Below are 18,997 nucleotides of genomic sequence, written 5' to 3'. Positions count from 1 at the left end.
GAACGAAGGCAGCAACAAACGAGCGTACGAACAGCAGCGCAGGCGAGTAATTGAGCGGCCGAGTGGACGAGTAGTGGCAGTGGCGCTGCCAGTGTCATTGTAAGCCAGCTTTGTGTGGCGTGCAAAGGCAGAAAATTTTAACCGAAATGAATTTTTAGATTAATCAGTAGCAAATGCAAAGCAAAATTTGTGTATATTAAATTGTGTGTAAATTGAAACAGAAAGGAGCCTAATTCAATCTATCAATTCATCAATGAAAATATAAATTAATCCGTTGGAAGTTGGAAGGCTTGGGTAGCGTAAAGTGTTTTCGTAATTTTTTCCACTTGAAAAAACTTCAACGAGTGCGTGAGGGGAAACGGAAGAAAGTGAAGTAGCAGTGTGTGTTAAGCAGTAGGCGAAGAGAGCACAGTAATTACATACTTGCGACCCAACCTCATTGTGTTGAGCAACAACAAATACTCGTATAACAAAAATTTTCAAAAGAACAAAAACACAAAAAAATGTCTTAAGAGTGCGCACTCAGTATACGTGTAGCAGCGTGTGTGTGTGTGACGACGACTCTGATATCGCGAGTTCGGTCTGACCTTTTCAACGACTCCAAATCTGCTGCTGCTGCTGCCCTCTCTGCACCCATTATGTTATTTACCTTGTAACCGTTATTGATGCGTGTGTTTAATTTAGTTGCCTGATAAATTATCGAATACCTTCTTCGTATGGTCGTAAAGCAAGCAGAAAGCGTTGTCAAGGCATTGAAAGGAATCGAAATCGTTGTTTTTTTTTTGTATTTTATTCTACCAGTAGTTTGTCCTCTTTATCCTGTGGAGGAAAGTTTTCACGCATACACACGCGAAATCAGTGAAAAAATGGTAACGATGACTTCAGAGGTGGACAAAACGCAAACTACAATCGTCATGGCTGCCAAATCTGCTGCCGAAAATGTTGCTATCACCAACAATTCAATGCAGTCCGAGGAGTCGACACAACGCCATCACAGCACGCTTGAGGGTGTTGATGGTGTTGATGGTATTGCAGGGACTGGAAATGCGAATAGTGTCACAGGCAATAATATTAATGAAGCAAAAGCGGCGGCCAACGCACCACCCACAACAAACCTAGCAACTACAGTGACAAATTTGAAGCCTTTAGAGTTGTCAAGTGTTGCGATATCCATTGAATTGGCTAGTGAAGATGAGTCCTCTACAGCTGCAACACCAGCTAGTGGCGTGGAAGCGTCTGTAAGCATAACTACAGCACCAGTCACACCAGCCACACCAGCCACACCAACCACACCAACCACACACCAAGCAGTAACGCCCAAAACGCCAACTACGTCCATGGCTGCTGTAGCGTCTGATATACCTACAGCCACCGCCACAGACACTGACCCGATGTCCCCAACAGAAACTGCAATAGAGTTAGTGGCAACAACAACGCTGGCAAACACTGTTGCTGCTGTTAGTGAAACAACTGCTACTGCAGCCATAAAAAGTGGCAGCACAACAACAATAAGTGAGTGCGTTGTTGCCTGCAATAAGGAAAATAGCAACAGCACCCACATCACGACAAGTACCGCAACGTCGGCAACACATGCGACCTATGTCATGCTGGTCACTGGCGCAGGCACTTCATCTACAGCCTCATCCACCGCCATCACTACACCAGCATCGGTAACAGCAACAACGGCGTCAACGACAAAAGTGAGCTTCAGCGTGAATAGCGCCACAATTAGCACCACAAGCAACAGCACGTGCACGTCCAGTACGAATAGCACCAGCAGTGTGACGAGCATATCCGCGCCGGCTGCCGCAGGAGGTGGTGTCACTGGCAATGGCAGTGAAAGTGGCAACAGCGCCAGTTTGAGTGTGGGCGGCAGTCATCATCATCATCAGCATCAGCATCATCATCCGCCTCAACATCAGCAAAACAGCCAGCATGGGAAGTCGTCAGCCGGCAGTGGCAGTGGTAATGGTGGTGGTGCCGATGGCTCGCACAATTTGCTGCTTGGCGCAAAAGCGTCACTAACAGCAACTGCAATATCAAATCAACCGCTACAGCGTCGTAACGAAGATGCGCCCAATATTCTGGTGTACAAAAAGGTAATCAAATGGCTGAGTGGGAGAAGCAAGAAAACGAAAAAAACGATGCACGACAGATCAAAACTGTTTAGGGATGCCGAGATGTCGATAGTAGATAACATTCGGGTATGACATGCGTGCATAGTTATGTGTGTGTGCGTATGTAGTGGTGTGAAGTAAACAAAAATATTCAACAGTTTCATTAGCACCCATTCCAAAAGATAAAATCAAATGCTTGAATAGTGCGCATTCGTCCTTCAACCTTTGGCTTCTCCGTCTTGTTGTCAGAGTCAGCAAAACAATTCAAGGCGAGGACTGTGTAAGAGTGATGGGCAACAATGGGTAGCAACCCCTGTCAATGTTTTTTTTTTTCTATTGAATTTTATAATTCGGTTACCGGTATTTCCAGTGGGATATAACTTTATTCAAGAATATTTATTAGAAAATATTTTTGGAATTTTTTTTTTTTTGTTAACAAAAAAGAAAAATTTATGCATTTTATGCATCTTATTATGAAATAGCATTGATTACACTGTGTGACAAAAAAAAATTAAATATACTTTTATGGAGACCTAGGACAACTTGTGGCTATAGTAAAACTAAGAAAAATGGTATAGGAGAAATTTCCAATACGTTTTTCAGTAGGTTGATGTGAACAATCACTCCTAACTTCGCCAATTTCCATCCGATTTCGAATTTGTTTTTTTTAGTTCGAAAGAACAAAATCAAGCCTTTTTGACAGTGTTGTTGACAATTTTTCTGAAATGACAACTGACGAGACTGTAGGCGGAAGTATTTGGATTTTTTTTATTTTTTCTCTATTTTTTCAGCTTTGACATAATTTTTACGATATTATCCGATATTGAGGATTTTTTTTAGTACACTATTGGTATAGTAAATTTAATTTTGCGTCGAATGAACTATATTTGACTGTAATTTAATTAAAATTAATAGAGTTGTGTGGGTTTTAAAATTTTTTTTTTTTAATTAATTTGGCATGTAGGTATAACTTACGCTAAATGGGAATAAGGACGCGTCTCCATAAAAGTATAAAATCACTGTCGCACAGTGTTATGGCAAATAAGCTTCATCCCGGCTACAACTGGGAATAATTTCAATCTCAAGGTGGTGTTTATGGGTATTTTTTATTATACCTTCGTTCACACTTCTGCCGCAAATTCAATATTCTTTGGAGATCATGGCATGGTGCCACATGAGTTTGTCGCAGAAAGACGCCTGCGAGAGAGCATCTATAAGAAACATCCAAATTTCTAGAAAAACAAAAACTTCATGGATGCGCGTTTGGTCAACGAAATTAAAAGGAAGTGAGCTAAAATAAGCTGATCAAAAGAGTTTAATAATCAACCGAATTTAATTCATTTTTATTTTTATTAAAAAGCTTACATGATAATAAAATTATTAGTAAGCTCAAGCAAACGCAACGCTAGCAGCAAGATTATTAGTATTCTCTAACTCCGGTATCTTGTCGTGTATAAGGGAAAGCTTTAAACAGTGCCGAAACAGATTTATAACGAAATACCATAAAAAGTTTACAACTCTATGAGGGCCGCCTAAGACTAATTAATTCACCTTCAATAAAAAGATATACAATTGGTGCTTACTCCCTCCAGTCTGGGTGTTTCGCGGAACTCGTCCTCGGATTTGTGGCGTGAGTCCTAATATTGCTTCATAAATGGAGGGGCAAACAGTGTTAAGCTGATTCCGAACTACAGATATTTTTATAAGGAGCTTTTTTATGGCAGAAATGCACTCGGAGTTGTGAGTTGCCGAAGGCCGACCGCTATTAGAAAAAAACTTTTTCTATTATCACGTGTTTAATATAGGATTTTTCAAACAGAAGTGTTATTCTGATATTCAAAGAAAAATGCTATTTTTTAATATAAATGATCGGCAGTTTATTCCATTAAAAGGAGGAAGGTATGTCGTTAATGGTGGAAAATAACATCAGGCAAATGACCACTACGACCACATTTACAGGACAATATCCCTTTCATGAAATTTTCCATAACCGAATTGCAAAGTGGCTGCCCAATGTCCTCGATAGACTCACGAATTCCATCTTTGAGGTCTTGAATCAACCCTGGGCTGTTGGCGTAGACCTTCTCTTTCGCGTGGCCCCAAAGAAAAAAGTCACAAGGTGTTAAATCACAAGATCTCGGTGGCCAATTGCGATCACCTCTTCGAGAGATAAGACGGTCCGGAAACTTTTCCCGTAAAGATCAATGGTTTCGTTGCTTGTGGGGCACATAGCGCCATCTTGTTGAAAATAAACGTTGTCCAGGTCAATAGCATCCAATTCCGGGTATAAAAAATTATTAATCATCTCTCGATAGCGCAATTCATTCTCCAATAGCACCTGTTATTGGAAAACCCTTTACGGTCTCATAAATATCATCGATTAGCTCTGCTTTCTCCAGATCGTGTTGTGTGGGAGTTTTTTAACAAAGCTATTTACAGTGGTGGTCACAATAATAACAGCTCAACTAGTCTACCTAGTCGCTATTCTAGGCTTTTGTTCAACTTTCTAATACAGAAGACATAGAACAATGAAAAGTGTCACAGCTCAGTTCGTGATGTTATTAAAGAAGAAGAAGTTGGAATGATTTTCGTGAAAAACGAATTTCGTCTGAGTTCGTATAAGTTTACTAGTCGGGATAAGAGAGAGTTGCCAGGATAAATCGTAATATTTTTGCTCTAATCAGCATTTGTTCACTCGTCAAATGAAGATTAGCAACTCATTGTCGTCCATAATTATCCAAATATTTTTCCTAAATATCTTCATCAAACACGAAATTAGATGAGAAGAAATCAACGAACAAGTTCGCCGCATCAGTGACAGAGAAAGCAGTAACTTCCTTATAAAAAACAATATTAGGAATACCAAAAGCGTTTTAAACGATTTAATATAACTCCAAAACAAGTTCGGATTACTTTTTATGTTACGCTCAAATTTGTGTTATACAAAGACTTATTTAAATGACGAAACTTATTCCTGGGGGAGATAAAAAAAGCACAAAAGCGGTTTTCTTTAGTTGACTTGAACTTCTTAAAGAATTTATTTCTCAAATTTTTATAATTTTTTGAGTTCTTTCACGCATCAAGGAATCTTATAATTTACACGCCTAAAAATTGGTATATGTTTTGAACACAGTTTTAGCACTAAAGTCTTAAATAACTTAGTAAATATTACTCATACGACCTGTCGACTCAGTCCAAAAATTTTCAAGCCGTTTGAGAAAATTATTACCACTCAACTTATATGCATTTTGAATAAACCTTCCTGCGCGCCGAATAATAACTGAAAAACTTGTCCGGCATGTCCAAGATTTCAAAAGCTGAGCCGCAGGTGGTTTAACAATAGTTTTATTCCTCGAAATATTAGGATTAAACCTTGCCCTATGTAGGATATATTTATAAAGAAAACGAACTTTAAGAATTCATGAGAAAACTACCATTTTGACAGAACTATTTTTATAAAGAGACATTTAAAAATTTATTAATAGACTACAGAAGATATGAGAGATTTTCTCTTAAAAAAATTAATACTTGGAAATGAATGGAATGAAAATGAAGTTTGCACTTCGACCTAATGAGCTTTTATGTTCACTACTCATCACAGTGCCCCATCTTACCCAGTTCTTCAAGTAAACCTGAGCTAGTGCTGGGTTGGGCAGAGTATATGCGCCTTTCTTCTGACCTCATCCGGCCGAGATATCTCATCCATCTTCCCGCTATAGCATCACACTCGAGAGTAAAGTGTACTGAAATCACCGGGGACTGGTCGCAGAAACGACAAGTGTCAGTGGACCATATATCAATCCTGTGCATATGGCTACGCAATCTACTTGTGAGATCTGCACGTGAACATTCCCAATTTGCCCTTAGGGAAGTTTATGAGTTGCCCGAACCTCTTTAGTAGAGGGAATGACTTTATAAAACAACTAACTTTCATTGTAAAACAACTAAGAAGTTTAATCAACTTAAGAATACTAATAATTTTTTCATATATATTTAGAAGCTTAAATGAAAAAGAAGGATTTAAATTCTGTGATTTCAACCATTTTCATACCATACTCACCATTTTCCTCCACTAAACAGATGGAGACAATCATCGAGAAGATGCAGGCAGAATCAACGGGTGTAGCGGTGCGTACAGTAAAAGCATTTATGAGCAAAGTTCCGTCGGTGTTCACCGGTGCCGATTTAGTCGCCTGGATATTAAAGAATCTCGATGTTGAAGATGTGACCGAGGCACTACATTTTGCGCATCTACTCGCCTCGCATGGCTACATATTTCCCATTGACGATCATCAGTTGACAGTGAAGAATGATGGCACATTTTATAGGTAAGTGGAAATGGGTGTACTATAAAAATGCGCTGTGTACGGCAAAAGCTTTATTCGATTAAGATATGCATTATTTTAAAGCATACTTTTAGGCCGGTTACAGCTGCAAAAGCTCATTCAGAGGAAAATAAGCAGCAGTTGCTAAAATCAAGTGTGATTTTTTTTTTCAGATTTCAAACACCCTACTTCTGGCCATCGAATTGTTGGGAACCCGAAAACACCGATTATGCTGTGTATCTGTGCAAACGTACAATGCAGAATAAAACTCGACTGGAATTAGCTGATTACGAAGCGGAAAATTTGGCTAAACTACAGAAAATGTTCTCACGCAAATGGGAGTTCATTTTCATGCAGGTATGCATCGACTTAGTGTGCAATTGTCCTTGAATTAATCTCAAGTTCTTATTGACTTGTATCACTCAGGCGGAGTCGCAAAGTAAAGTAGCGAAAAAACGTGATAAACTGGAACGTAAGGTACTGGATTCGCAAGAGCGCGCTTTCTGGGATGTGCATCGTCCAATGCCTGGCTGTGTAAATACCACCGAAATCGATATTAAGAAAGCCTATCGCCGTGGTGGTCACGGTTCGGGCACTTCCGGCGGTGCTGTGGCCAAGAACCCTGTCGAACAGGTGACGCGCGTGATTGCGCTACGCAAGCAGAAACTCGAGCGACGCACAATCAAGGTGTCGAAGGCGGCAGAGGCGTAAGTTATTTTTTTACTTTTTTATCTTAAAGCGTTGGATTTCTATTTTAGAGAGTGAAAAGTACTACAAAGCAAACTCGGTAAAATTTAAATTAATACTAGAAAAACTCAATATACAATACAAAAATTTCTGCTGAGTATCCTTAAAAACTACTCGTTGTTGCGAAATTTTGTATACAAGAATTCCTGCAAAGATATAATAAAGAAATTTTGAGCATGAAAATAATCGGAATATATACCGCGGCCACTGTAGCCGAATAGGTTGGTGCATGACTAACATTTGGACTGCATGGGTTCGAATCTCCGTGCATGAATCACAAAAATAATAGAAAAAAGTTCCTTCTAATAGCGGTCGCCCCTCGGCAGGCAATGGCAAACCTGCAAGAGTATTTCTGCCATTTCTCCTCATAAAAATATCTGCCGTCCGGAGTCGGTTTGAAACTGTAGGTCCCTCCATTTGTGGAACAACATCAAGACGCACACCACAAATCGGAGGAGGAGCTCGGTCAAACACCCAAACAGGGCCCTGAACCCTAAAAAGCCTCTGAATATGTTAACAATTAAGATCCCCTTAGCAAATACTCTGCGTAACAAAGTGCAACGCGTATTGTCAGTCTTGTTTCAAAGTCAAAATTTCTTATCTTGTGAAGTGATAGCCGATTTGCCTACGCAACGAAAATGCAATTAAAAGGGTCAAATATGTTTTGAAGTGAAGAGTTTTACCCCGATTTACGAGTTTGAGGCTTTTAAAGTAGGATAAAAATTGACTGATTGATCGTTTTTTGTTGTCTTTTATTAAATAAGCATAAAATAATAGAACATTTTTACACTTTAATAAATGAAACTTCTTTCATAAATAAAAATCCAAAACAGTAAGTTTCTGTTTTCATCCAAATTAGGAATAAAAGTAAAAAAAAGCTATACTCATAAGAATTTTTTTTGAAAATTTTGCATTTCTCATTTTATAGAGGTTTCGATACTCGGTAAATATAACGAAATTATAGATATAACGATTATTAAATAAATATTAGTTCTGCCATAAGTTGTGTTACAAGTTAAGTCCCTTATAGATATGAAATAGATATGAAATTAATATATAATACTTTTTTTTAATGAATTTAGTTTTATTTAATCTTGTAAATATTAAAAAAAAAATTTATTTTCATTCGAAATGGTCGCCATTTGTTTTTTCGCATGCCTTAAAACGATTAGGCTCTTCAGCTGGACGTTGACGTCACGGTTTGAACCAATGATTGTTTGAGACTCTCCAAATTTCGGTGAAGTCCTCGATAGGCCTTGCTCTCCAATCCTGACTACAAAATGTAGCCCAAAGGACTTAGATCCAGACGGCCAATCTTTTGCGGTTATGAACCAAGGAATAATCTTTTAGTCACTGCTGTGTGGTTTTTGCTTTATGTGTTGGAGCGGAGTCTTACTCAAAGATCCACTTCTTCTAAGACGTCCTCTGGTACACTTTTGCCCCGATATTAATCGCTTTTTCGCAGAAATGAAGAGATGCAATGCATTTACAAGACACTCCCCATCAAACCATTACGCAGGCTGGATGGTGGCCACGCTGAACCCTTGCAACAACATTTTTTTTTTTCGTCTGTAGAAGTTTTAGCATAGATTTTGTCGTTTGCATTGCTCATTTATGAAAGCAACATTTTCATGACCATCGACCGCGTGCCACCGAAGAAGCTGCTTGCATCTGTCAAATTTTCTTCAGTGGTGTTGTCAAAAAATTACCAGTTGAGCGGCAGAGGCCTTTCATGTGGAGATTGCTCTAGTAGATACATTCATTTCCCTGGAATATGGTTCTGTGCTTTCTAAGAGGATTTCTGCGAATCCGTTCTGGAACGTTGTTTTTGGGTGCACTGGTTCGAACTACGCGAGAACGACCTCTTCTTTTTCTGTCTGTCACTTCAAACATTTGGGAAAAACGATTGGTCGAGCGGTAAACAAACATTCTCGAAATATTCAGTTTTTTCAGCACCTCGTAAATGTCTCTTGCACTTTTACCACACTTTTGTAATGCAATCAGAGCAATGCGATTTTCTTAGCTTTTATGAGTAGACAATGCATATGAAGAAAATAAAAGACAAACGGAACTTTTTTCTGTGGATTTGTTCTCGCCGTACGCATTGTAAAATTTGTCACAGAATTGATAGCAAGACTAAGTAAAAAAATATATGCGAGAGTTTAACAAGCCTTAGATATCAAGAAAATGTGTTTATCAATAAGATAAAGTGAGCTGTGTCCTCTAACAATACAGCTGAGGAAGGACCTTGAAAACCAAAACATTATACTCGTATGTAGGTGATTTTCTTATAAATTTTTCACCGTTTACCTGTATGGGGTGGCGCAAAATTAAAAGCCTTATGGGAAGATTAATAAATTTTGCAGCCGGCTTCTCATCTAATTATCATATTATGTTTGCAATTGTGAACAGCTGTGGTATACAAACAGATAAGCAATTGCACGCTATAAAGTCAAAATAAAGATTCCCATCTCTCAAAAGCATTTTTTATTTTTTTATTAAGTAAAACAGTTTTTCAAAAACAAAATAATTACGCGCGATATAGTTCGTACCAAAACTAAGTCGCTTAACTGAGCTATTAAAATTTTGCATTAAAGTAGTCATTTTATTATTGTACATACATAGGTATTAGTAGAAAAAGTTGATTATTAAAAAATGATAAATATATTTATTGCTTTTATTCTTTCCAATTCAGTCTGGTTGCCTACTACGAGCAATACAATGAATTCGATTACTTTATTACATCGCCAGAGCTGCCCAATCCCTGGCAAACAGACAGCACTGAAATGTGGGATGCGGAACGAAACTCGTAAGTACTTCTGATTAACTGCATTGATAAATTGATTTTTTTCATAAATATTTGTATATAAAGGCATCCATAGTATTGCATACAGCCTCTCTAAGTCTTCTAGTTAAGTTTATAGAGCAATGAAACTTCAGAGAAATGGATATGTATGTGGTTGTTGTAGCAATTTATCAAGCCCTGCCGAATGGACGACGTCATTACCTCTAAGGGTAGGCCTAAAAAACGTGCTGTTTCGATGGCGTCGGTTCAAAAAAAGGGTATTAGGATAGTGTGTCTAGTGGAGATAGGTCATTAGTATCGTCCGGATACCTTCAAATGCTGGGCTTATAGTCTGTCAAATGGAAACAATTCAACATTTCAAGCCCATTTTGCTATTTCCACTCCACACTTCGTCGTCTTCGATGCCTTTGTTGTTGTCTTTTGTTGTCTATTTCTGGATTGAAAAAGCCATTCTTAAACAGCCTCGGGCCGTTCGGGGACGACAAAGAACTATAGGGTCTTCGAATTTATAGGACAACACTCAATAAAGGATTCTTATGCATTAGAGCGTTAAAAATCTAACTTTTTAACTCATTCCAAAAATTCAAAACTTTCCCACATTATTTTTTCTCATCCACAGCAAAGAGGTTCCATTGCGCCGCGTCAAGCGTTGGGGCTTCAGTTTGCGTGAGCTACTCAACGATCCAGTTGGGCGTGAACAATTCTCGAAGTTTCTGGAAAAGGAATATAGTGGCGAGAACTTAAAGTATGTCATGAATTTTAACTGTTATCTGTTGCAGATTCGTGTATTTATAATTTTTTGACAATGCAATTTTTTTCACACTCCGAAGGTTCTGGGAATCGGTGCAACAAATGAAGACATTACCGCAATCTGAAATCAAGGAAGCAATACAGAAAATCTGGCAAGAATTTCTAGCACCCGAGGCACCCTGCCCAGTGAACGTGGATTCCAAATCGGTGGAATTGGCACGCGAGGCAGTCAATGCGGTTAACGGTCCAAATCGCTGGTGCTTTGATGTGGCTGCAGCGCACGTCTATCATCTCATGAAGAGCGATTCATACTCCCGTTATCTGCGCTCAGATATGTACAAAGACTATTTGAATTGCTCGCGCAAGAAAATCAAATCAATACCAAATTTATTTGGAGTGAAACGTTAGAAAGCTTAGGCAACGGCTGAAATGAAGCTGTACATACATACACCTGTGTGCACAATAATGACAGTGCGATGTGTGGCAAAGCTTTGACTATTTATTATTTATTAATTTTTAATTATTTTTTTGATATTTTTATAAAAGTAATATACAACTTAAAATTTAAAATTTTGTGAAAAACTTAAAAGAATTCAAGGATTTTTTTATCAATATTTCAAATTTTGGGATCACAATTTTTAGAAGTTTGTAAACATTTCGTGTAAGCAGTTTTACAGCTCTTTTGGTTTGTGTATGAAAGAGGGCCAGTTGGACCAGTTGGGCCAATCGCGTTGATTTTAGACAGCATTTGCAGCAGTCTTGCGCATTTTCTCCATATAAAAAGACGTCGGAGGTTCATTATATGGAAGAAAATGGATAGCAGCGTCAAAAAAAAAATATTCAAAAATGAACGTGAATTTTACTCCACTTGCAGTTCATTATACGAAGTGGCGCAAAATTAATCATCCAACTTTTTTATTAAATAATTTTTGTTTCTTGCTGCAGTCTTGTGCATTTTCTTCATATAAGCTTTATTATACAAGGTGGCACAAAATTAATCATCCAACTTTTTTATTAAGAAATTTTTTGCTGCACTCTTGTGCATTTTCTTCATATAAACTTTATTATACAAGGTGGCACAAAATTAATCCTCAAATTTTTTGTTTGAACAATTTTTTTTTTTAATTAAAAAAATATTTATTTTTGCTGGCGCTCTTGTTCATTTTTTCCACATAAAAAAAACAGCTATTAAAAATCCACATGAATTTTAAGCCGCTTTTAACTTACATTTTATTATACAAGGTGGCGCAAAATTAATCATCCAACTTTTTTAATAAAAAATTTTTTGCTGCATTCTTGAGCATTTTCTTCATGTAAACTTTATTATATAAGGTGGCGCAAAACTAATCATTCAATTTGGTTTTTGAATTTGAACAACCCTTTTATTAAAAAAACTTTATATTGCTGGCGGTCTTGTACATTTTTTCCACATAAAACAAAAAAATAATAATAAAAATCCATCTGAATTTGAAGCCAAAGTGGCTGGCAGTTTATCACACAAGGTGGCGCAAAATGAATCATTTAATTTGGTTTTAGAAGAACTTTTTTAATAAATAAACTTTTTTTTGCTGCAGTCTTGTGCATTTGCTTCATATAAAGGTGGCACAAAAAAAAATCGTCCAATTTTTTTTTTTTAATAAAAAAAATATTTATTTTTGCTGGCGCTCTTGTTCATTTTTTCCACATAAAACAAAAAACTACTATTAAAAATCCACATTTTAAGCCGCTTTTAACTTACACTTTATTAAACAAGGTGGCGCAAAATTAATCATCCAATTTTTTGTTTGTCAATTTCTTTATTAAATAAAAAAAAATTTTTTGCAGTCCTGTGCATTTTCTTCATATAAATTGTATTACCTAAGGTGGCGCAAAATTAATCATTCAATTTTGTTTCTGAACAATTTTTTTATGAAAAAAAAAATATATATATTGTATTATATTTTGAGTGATGGAAATCTATATTTTCAACTTTACGCGCTCCGTTGGTTGTCCGTTTGTATGACGCCATTTGCAAAAATTATAAATCTTCTGATATGATTATTAATTTTTCGCCACCTTCTACTAAGCATGAATGACCTGAAAACTGCATACCCAGATTTTTTTTTTTTCTTCTAAAAATTCTGACTAAAAAGTTTCATATTTTGATAAAAATTTTCGAAATTTTCCTGTTTTCTAATGTTTCGTGGTGTTTGCTGTTGTATGAACTGCATTTGTAAAAAAAATAAATTAAATGAAATGAAAAAGAAAAAAGAACATTCAAAACTTTTGCACTTTGTCATGCTGCTGTTATTGTGCACACTACTGTATGCATAGGTGGCATAAGAGAAAAGCTAAGCGAGTGAGCGAAATTTGTAGAGTTGAAAAAAGTAAAAAAATTACAGAATTGAATTACTTTATACGCGGTTATGCAGCTTAATGTGTTAGTCCACCTGCTTATGTAGCTTAAAAGCTTTTGGATTTTTGGAAAAAGAGGAATTGAGATAGGCGATTGAAACTTGAATTATATTTTATAAAGCTTTTTTACTATTTGTTTAGCATAGATGAGCAAAGAATCGTTAGAATTAATAAACTACTAAATACTTTGGTTAAAAACTAAAGCTCAAGCTTGGAAGCTTTTGTTGACTAGAAATATGCGACTTATTCCAAAGATAGTTTATGAATGGAAAACTGATTTGTAGTTGGGCTACACTTTTCATTTATTTTGCTTTTACAATAAGACAAATGCAGACAGTTTTATATGTTGTTAGTGTAATAAAAAGGAGTAGAATAATCGTTAAAATATTAATTAGGAAAATTGTAAATCATCCTGAAGACACAAACTGGAAAGTGGATGTTCTTAGAGTAAAGCAGAAAACATATGCAGTCCAAATGTTGTTATTGGTTATTGGTATTTCACTACAAAACTAGTCGCCATATCCGCGGAGCTGACTTACGAGAATCTGACGCAGTAACTTATTACAAAATTAAAGTGTTTGAAGAAGAGATAAATATTAAGCGCATATGAAAGTAGGGACATACATAAGCACAAAAGCAACAGGTCGGTGGTCAAAATTTAAGTATCTTTTTGAAAAAATAAATACTCGTAAAATGAGCAAAGCTCAATTTGTTTTTGCTAACTACAATTTTTTTTTTTCTTTTTATCAGAAAAAGCAGACATTTACTTTATTTATGAAAAATGATATACTTAATGTGACTATCTTAATTAGTTTCGCAGTAGCCCATTCAAATTTTCCTGACACTTCCCAGACACTCAAAGAATACTCACTTTAAGCATCTACATCGATTCTGTGTTAACAAAAAACATCAATACAAAACGTATTCCTTTACCCCTGAATTTGTTTCTAGCGAGGATGGCTCAAAGTTTACCCCTTCCTAGGATGAAATTTATAGAAACCCACGAGATTGTTACAACTGAAGTATGTGTACTATATATGAAGAATATGAGACATTTTAACATATCTAAAACCTAAAACATAATTATAATTTTTACAGACCACTTAGAGCCAAGCTTAAATTACTACAGATAGTTAAATAAATAAATTAAAAAAAATTTATAAAATTCATTCTTTAAAACCGAAAAGTAAAGCGGAATACAGCTCCATATCTCATTGAATTCTCTTAGAGCGCGGGCAATAGGAGCATTAAGCAAGAATGATAGAAACAAGATTGCGCCCATCCGAGAGTGCGTGACGTCACATAAGCTAAGTTGTGCAGTGTTGCCAACCATTTGCTCTTTGCAATAAATTTAGTGCTTTTTTATACCCAAAATGCAAAAATGTTTAAGTTTCGTGTTTGTTTCTTTTTTTTTTTAATTCAAAGCTAACGAAACTGTAAGTTCAAATAACTATATTATTAAACAAAAGAAGGTTAAAAAAGGTCACTCTGAGAAGATTTTAGTGCTAATCAAAATTTGTTAATTCTTATAAAATTTGATAATTTGAAAGTGCAAATTTAATTTTTGGCTCCATTTAAGGTTATGCAAGAATATTAAATATTTTCCTTTCAACTCTTCTTAAGATTGAAAACCTTTTTACACATTTTAAAAGCGATTAAATTTACTGAATGCGAAACCATAGAGGTGTAATTGTTTCATCCGGACCTCAATCCTTAGTGGAACATAGGGCATCAAAAGGTGTATTCCTAGTAAAAATAAGCAAAAAAATACCAAAAAATACTGAAGAAACCATTAAGACATTTTTACAAAAAAAAGTACCATATCTATGTAGTTACATAACCTGAAATATAGCAAAAAAAGTCGTTCCCTTAACAAAAGAGTCTCGCTTAACAAAAAAAAATTAATTTAAATATACATAACCATAACACATTTATTTAAAAAAACGCACATTTTAAAAACAATTTGTCACGCATACAAAGTCCATTAAGTAATTCAGTAAAATATTGGTACTTAATTTTTTTTAATGGGTATTTTAGTGCGTTTTTATATCCAAAGCTAGGCAACACTGCAGTGGTGAGAGAGAGATTTGACTGCTGAAAGCAGAACAACAACAACTGCAATCGCGGGCAATGCTACCAGATGTTAAAAAAAAGTAAAGTAATTTTTAAAAAATGTGTATTTTACAAACTTATAAACATTACATTTGAATTAAAGCAGGCTAGAAAAATGTCATAAAGAAAGAACTAAAACCCCGAGACTAACTAACAAAACCAAAAAATGCTAAATCAAGTTACAAAAATGGTAATCTAAATCTGGTGCTAAAACCACGTAACTCTTTGTCAAATTCGCTGAGCGCAAAGTAACGGTACCGCAATGGGCGCCATCTCTTATTCTTTCCATCATGAGCATTTCGCGCATAATTCGTGTTAAGCAATTTAAAATTCTGTAATAGAGATGAGCAATCAATTTCTCCTTTAATTACATTAAAAACAAAAAACAGTGACAGTAAAAACCTTCTACTCTCTAGAGACTGTAAGTTAATTAAAATCAAACGGGAATTATAGGAAGAGATAGGATTTGAGAATTTTAACGACCTGAGAGCAAATTTAAGGAACACAGTGAGAAGGCCTCCAGATAAATGTTGCATTCTCTACTCTAGAGCGAGCAATGGAAGTAAAAAGTAGTTTGAGAGTGTAAGGGTACGAGCACTTTGAGCTTTACTTCGTATAAAACAGTGCTGTCCAGAATGAAAAATGTGAGTGTATAAGTGAGAACGAGAAAATGGAAGCAGCCCAATAGAAAATTTAAACCAAAATAAATAAATATTGGATTGGAGTAGAAAATTTTTGTGGGAGGAATCGAAATGCCTTTTGATATTACATCTATAGCCTCCTTTGAACGACTTGTAACATAAAAGGCATTGCAAGTCGCCAAAGGCATTTTCTAGCATAAAAAAGTTCTCACAGGGCATTGTATTGTATACACTAAGCGTCGCGGACAAACTTGGTGTTTATTCGTTGCTGGTTTGCTAACGACTGAACGATGGAGAGTAAGAATACGTGTGATCAATTGATCTATGGGAGGGACAGCCATGGTATAAAACCCAAAATTGAGTACGAAGTGAATACAACAAAGTTAATGTGGCTATAGAATGAAAAATGGGAGTCGAATATCACACCTGTGAATTCATGAACAGATTGAAGTAAAGTATGTATTAGCAATACTAACAGATGACTGCAAAACATTTTGAGTTTTGGCGAAAGTATCACGAAAACATTTCTTGTCATTTAGAGAGATGCCAGAATTATTTCCTTAGCAAACGAGGGAATTAATTTTCGATTACAACATGAGATCATCCTCAGTTTTTCTTATAGTAGAAAATATTTCAAAATCACCAGCTTATAGAAGAAAATTGGCAAACGCAAAACAGGCACTAATATCATTAGTAAATAGAACGAAGAGCAAAGGCCCAAAATATCGGCTTGTGGCACCCCGGAAAATGCAATGAAAGGTTTCGAACATTCACCTTCAATCGTTACCACACATCGTCTATTAGATAAATAAGTTTTAAACCATTCAAAAGAATCAAATCAGTTGAAAGCGGTCACCGTATCTATACTTACGGCCCAAAGATAAACAGTGGCGCTGGAAATCTACTCCGAACAATTATCCCTAAATTGCTTCTTTAGACTTCCAAACCGGTGTAGCGTCTTCCAAGCTGAGATCTACGCTATAGAAAACGCAACAAAAACGATAAGACTAATGGACTTGCCTCCGAAAAACCTTACCATTTTTGTTGATAGTCAAGCAGCGCTCAAAGCACTGGCCTCAGCGCGCATCAATTCAAGATGTGTTAAAGAATGCAGGACGTCGCTTATCCCACAACACAACACCACACTTTGTTGGTTCTCCGGCCACACTGGAGCGGAGGGAAATGAAAGAGCGGATGAATGTGCAAGGAAAGACTTTGAACTGGACCTTCAGCGAGTGGTAGAGGACATAAGCATTCCTCAGAATGACTTCTACAAGAGTCGGGGAGATAAAGAAGAAATTGGGTGGGTAAAACACCTCCTCTGTGAATTTCATGCACTTTAAAGAAACCGTGCCAAATATCTTGGCTTTTATTTCTTCGAAGGCCTGAGAAATTAGCAAAATGTCTCACTGAAGGGACGCAATTACCTTCTTAGAAAGATCCAAGAGGTTTAAGCAACTTAGTAATTGGAGTATCTCAATGGGCCTTAGGGCCACCGAGTGTCTTGCCTTAGACAAAACCAAACTAGCTAACCTAACCTAACCAGCTTATTTTCAATAAATGATCCGTTTACGCAACAACGCACTCACTTTGAAAATACGTTTGAAATGTTTCTTAACTTTCTTCAAGAATAAAGCAGCGCATGCCATGTTGCAGTGGTGTATTACTGGCTGGCAGACAAGACCTTAAGCGAGGAAATGCGCTCAGTGCCGAAAAAAACAAATGATTTAAAAAGACACTTACATTTTGACCACCCTGTAATTGCGTGTGTTTGTATGTAAATTGTAATGCAAAAATATGCATGCATATATTAAAACAAAAACCAAAGGAAAAAATGTTCAATAGATGGAGCATTTCCATGCATAAACTGCCAGTGCTTATTTACATGATTTACTATAATTTATTTATATATTTATTTGAGTAAGGAAACTAAACATTTTGAGGTACATTACCCAAGTGAAATGTCACCATCCATTCACATAGTTCTTCACACTAATACGTCACAATATACAGATAAACATACCATTGTTTATTTCACTAATTTAGCTCACCTAGCTGCTTAGGTGGCTCTCTAATATCCAGCTTCTAACACCGTTAAGGGTTGCCCCACAAGAAAAATGTGTAAAACTTCAAAACCTTGAAAACGCACCTGTCCGCAGCCTCATGACACATGGGCTGAAAAGTCCCGAGCTTGACAAAAAAACACGTGCTGAGCTTTATTCATCAACATAATTTCCATCAAGAACAACGCAATCATTCCAGCGCCGCTCTAATATTTCAACACCACTTTTGTAGAAAGATTTATCTTTTGCCTCCAAATAGGCCTCAGTTTCAGCGATAAACTCTTTTTTCGAGCGGAATTTCGGACCGGCGAGAATTTTTTTAGGTGTGCGAACAGCCAGTAGCCGCTGGGAGCCAAGTGTGGCGACTAAAGTGGATGTGGGAGCGATTCGAGGTTCAATTCATATAGGTTTGCCATCAGTGCGTTGCTTTGATGAAACCAAAAAGTAAGCAAACGTGGCACCCACTTTGAACAGAGCTTTCCCATAGGCAAATGCAAGTCATGCAACAAAGTCAAATGCTCATGCCAACACCATACATTTCTTTTGATATCTAACTATGTCAGCAAACTCACGCAACCTCACTTTTCAATCATTAAAAACGATTTTGTGGATTTTTTTGATGTTTTCTGGTGATCCCGCTTCATTTGGACGTGCACTGCGTTGTGTATCATCTCCCTACGGTGTCTCTACGACCACGTCTGAAGTCTGTAAACCATCGTCTTACTGTTGTTTCTAATGGAGCAGAGAGTGGAGTCTCCACTTTTCTAGCCATTACTTCGCTATTTTAAATACGAAATCCTTTTTGATCCATTGTGTTGAAAACAACAAAAGTAGCGTCACTCTTAGCACAATAACTCTCGAACTAAGGAATAGAATAACGTGAAATTTCAACGGCTGTCTTTTTAAGGTTAGTACTAACTGGAAAAAGGTGAATGCCATAAAACCAGTGCCATGTATGTGTTAGGGCCGTGACTTTTCAGCCCATGCATCACATAAAAAAATCTTCATTTGTATTCAACCAGGATTTTGCTTAAATTTTTCG

The 18,997-nt window shown here is 36.5% G+C and overlaps 1 protein-coding gene across 1 annotated transcript; it reads left to right on the top strand.

Moving 5' to 3' along the window:
* The first annotated feature begins 875 nt into the window (after positions 1-875).
* On the top strand, positions 876-11,191 carry LOC128856540 (regulator of G-protein signaling 7). The gene is made up of 7 exons (XM_054091844.1): positions 876-2,099; positions 6,198-6,445; positions 6,616-6,799; positions 6,869-7,149; positions 9,885-9,998; positions 10,615-10,740; positions 10,826-11,191. The coding sequence occupies exons 1-7, from the start codon at positions 876-878 to the stop codon at positions 11,151-11,153; spliced, it is 2,505 nt and encodes an 834-aa protein (XP_053947819.1). The 3' UTR covers positions 11,154-11,191.
* Positions 11,192-18,997: the final 7,806 nt, after the last annotated feature.

This window comes from Anastrepha ludens, chromosome 3, assembly GCF_028408465.1.
Source record: "Anastrepha ludens isolate Willacy chromosome 3, idAnaLude1.1, whole genome shotgun sequence".
NCBI lineage: Eukaryota > Metazoa > Arthropoda > Insecta > Diptera > Tephritidae > Anastrepha > Anastrepha ludens.
The sequence above is the reverse complement of the archived record's forward strand: the minus strand, read 5'-3'. Positions and strand labels throughout refer to the sequence as shown.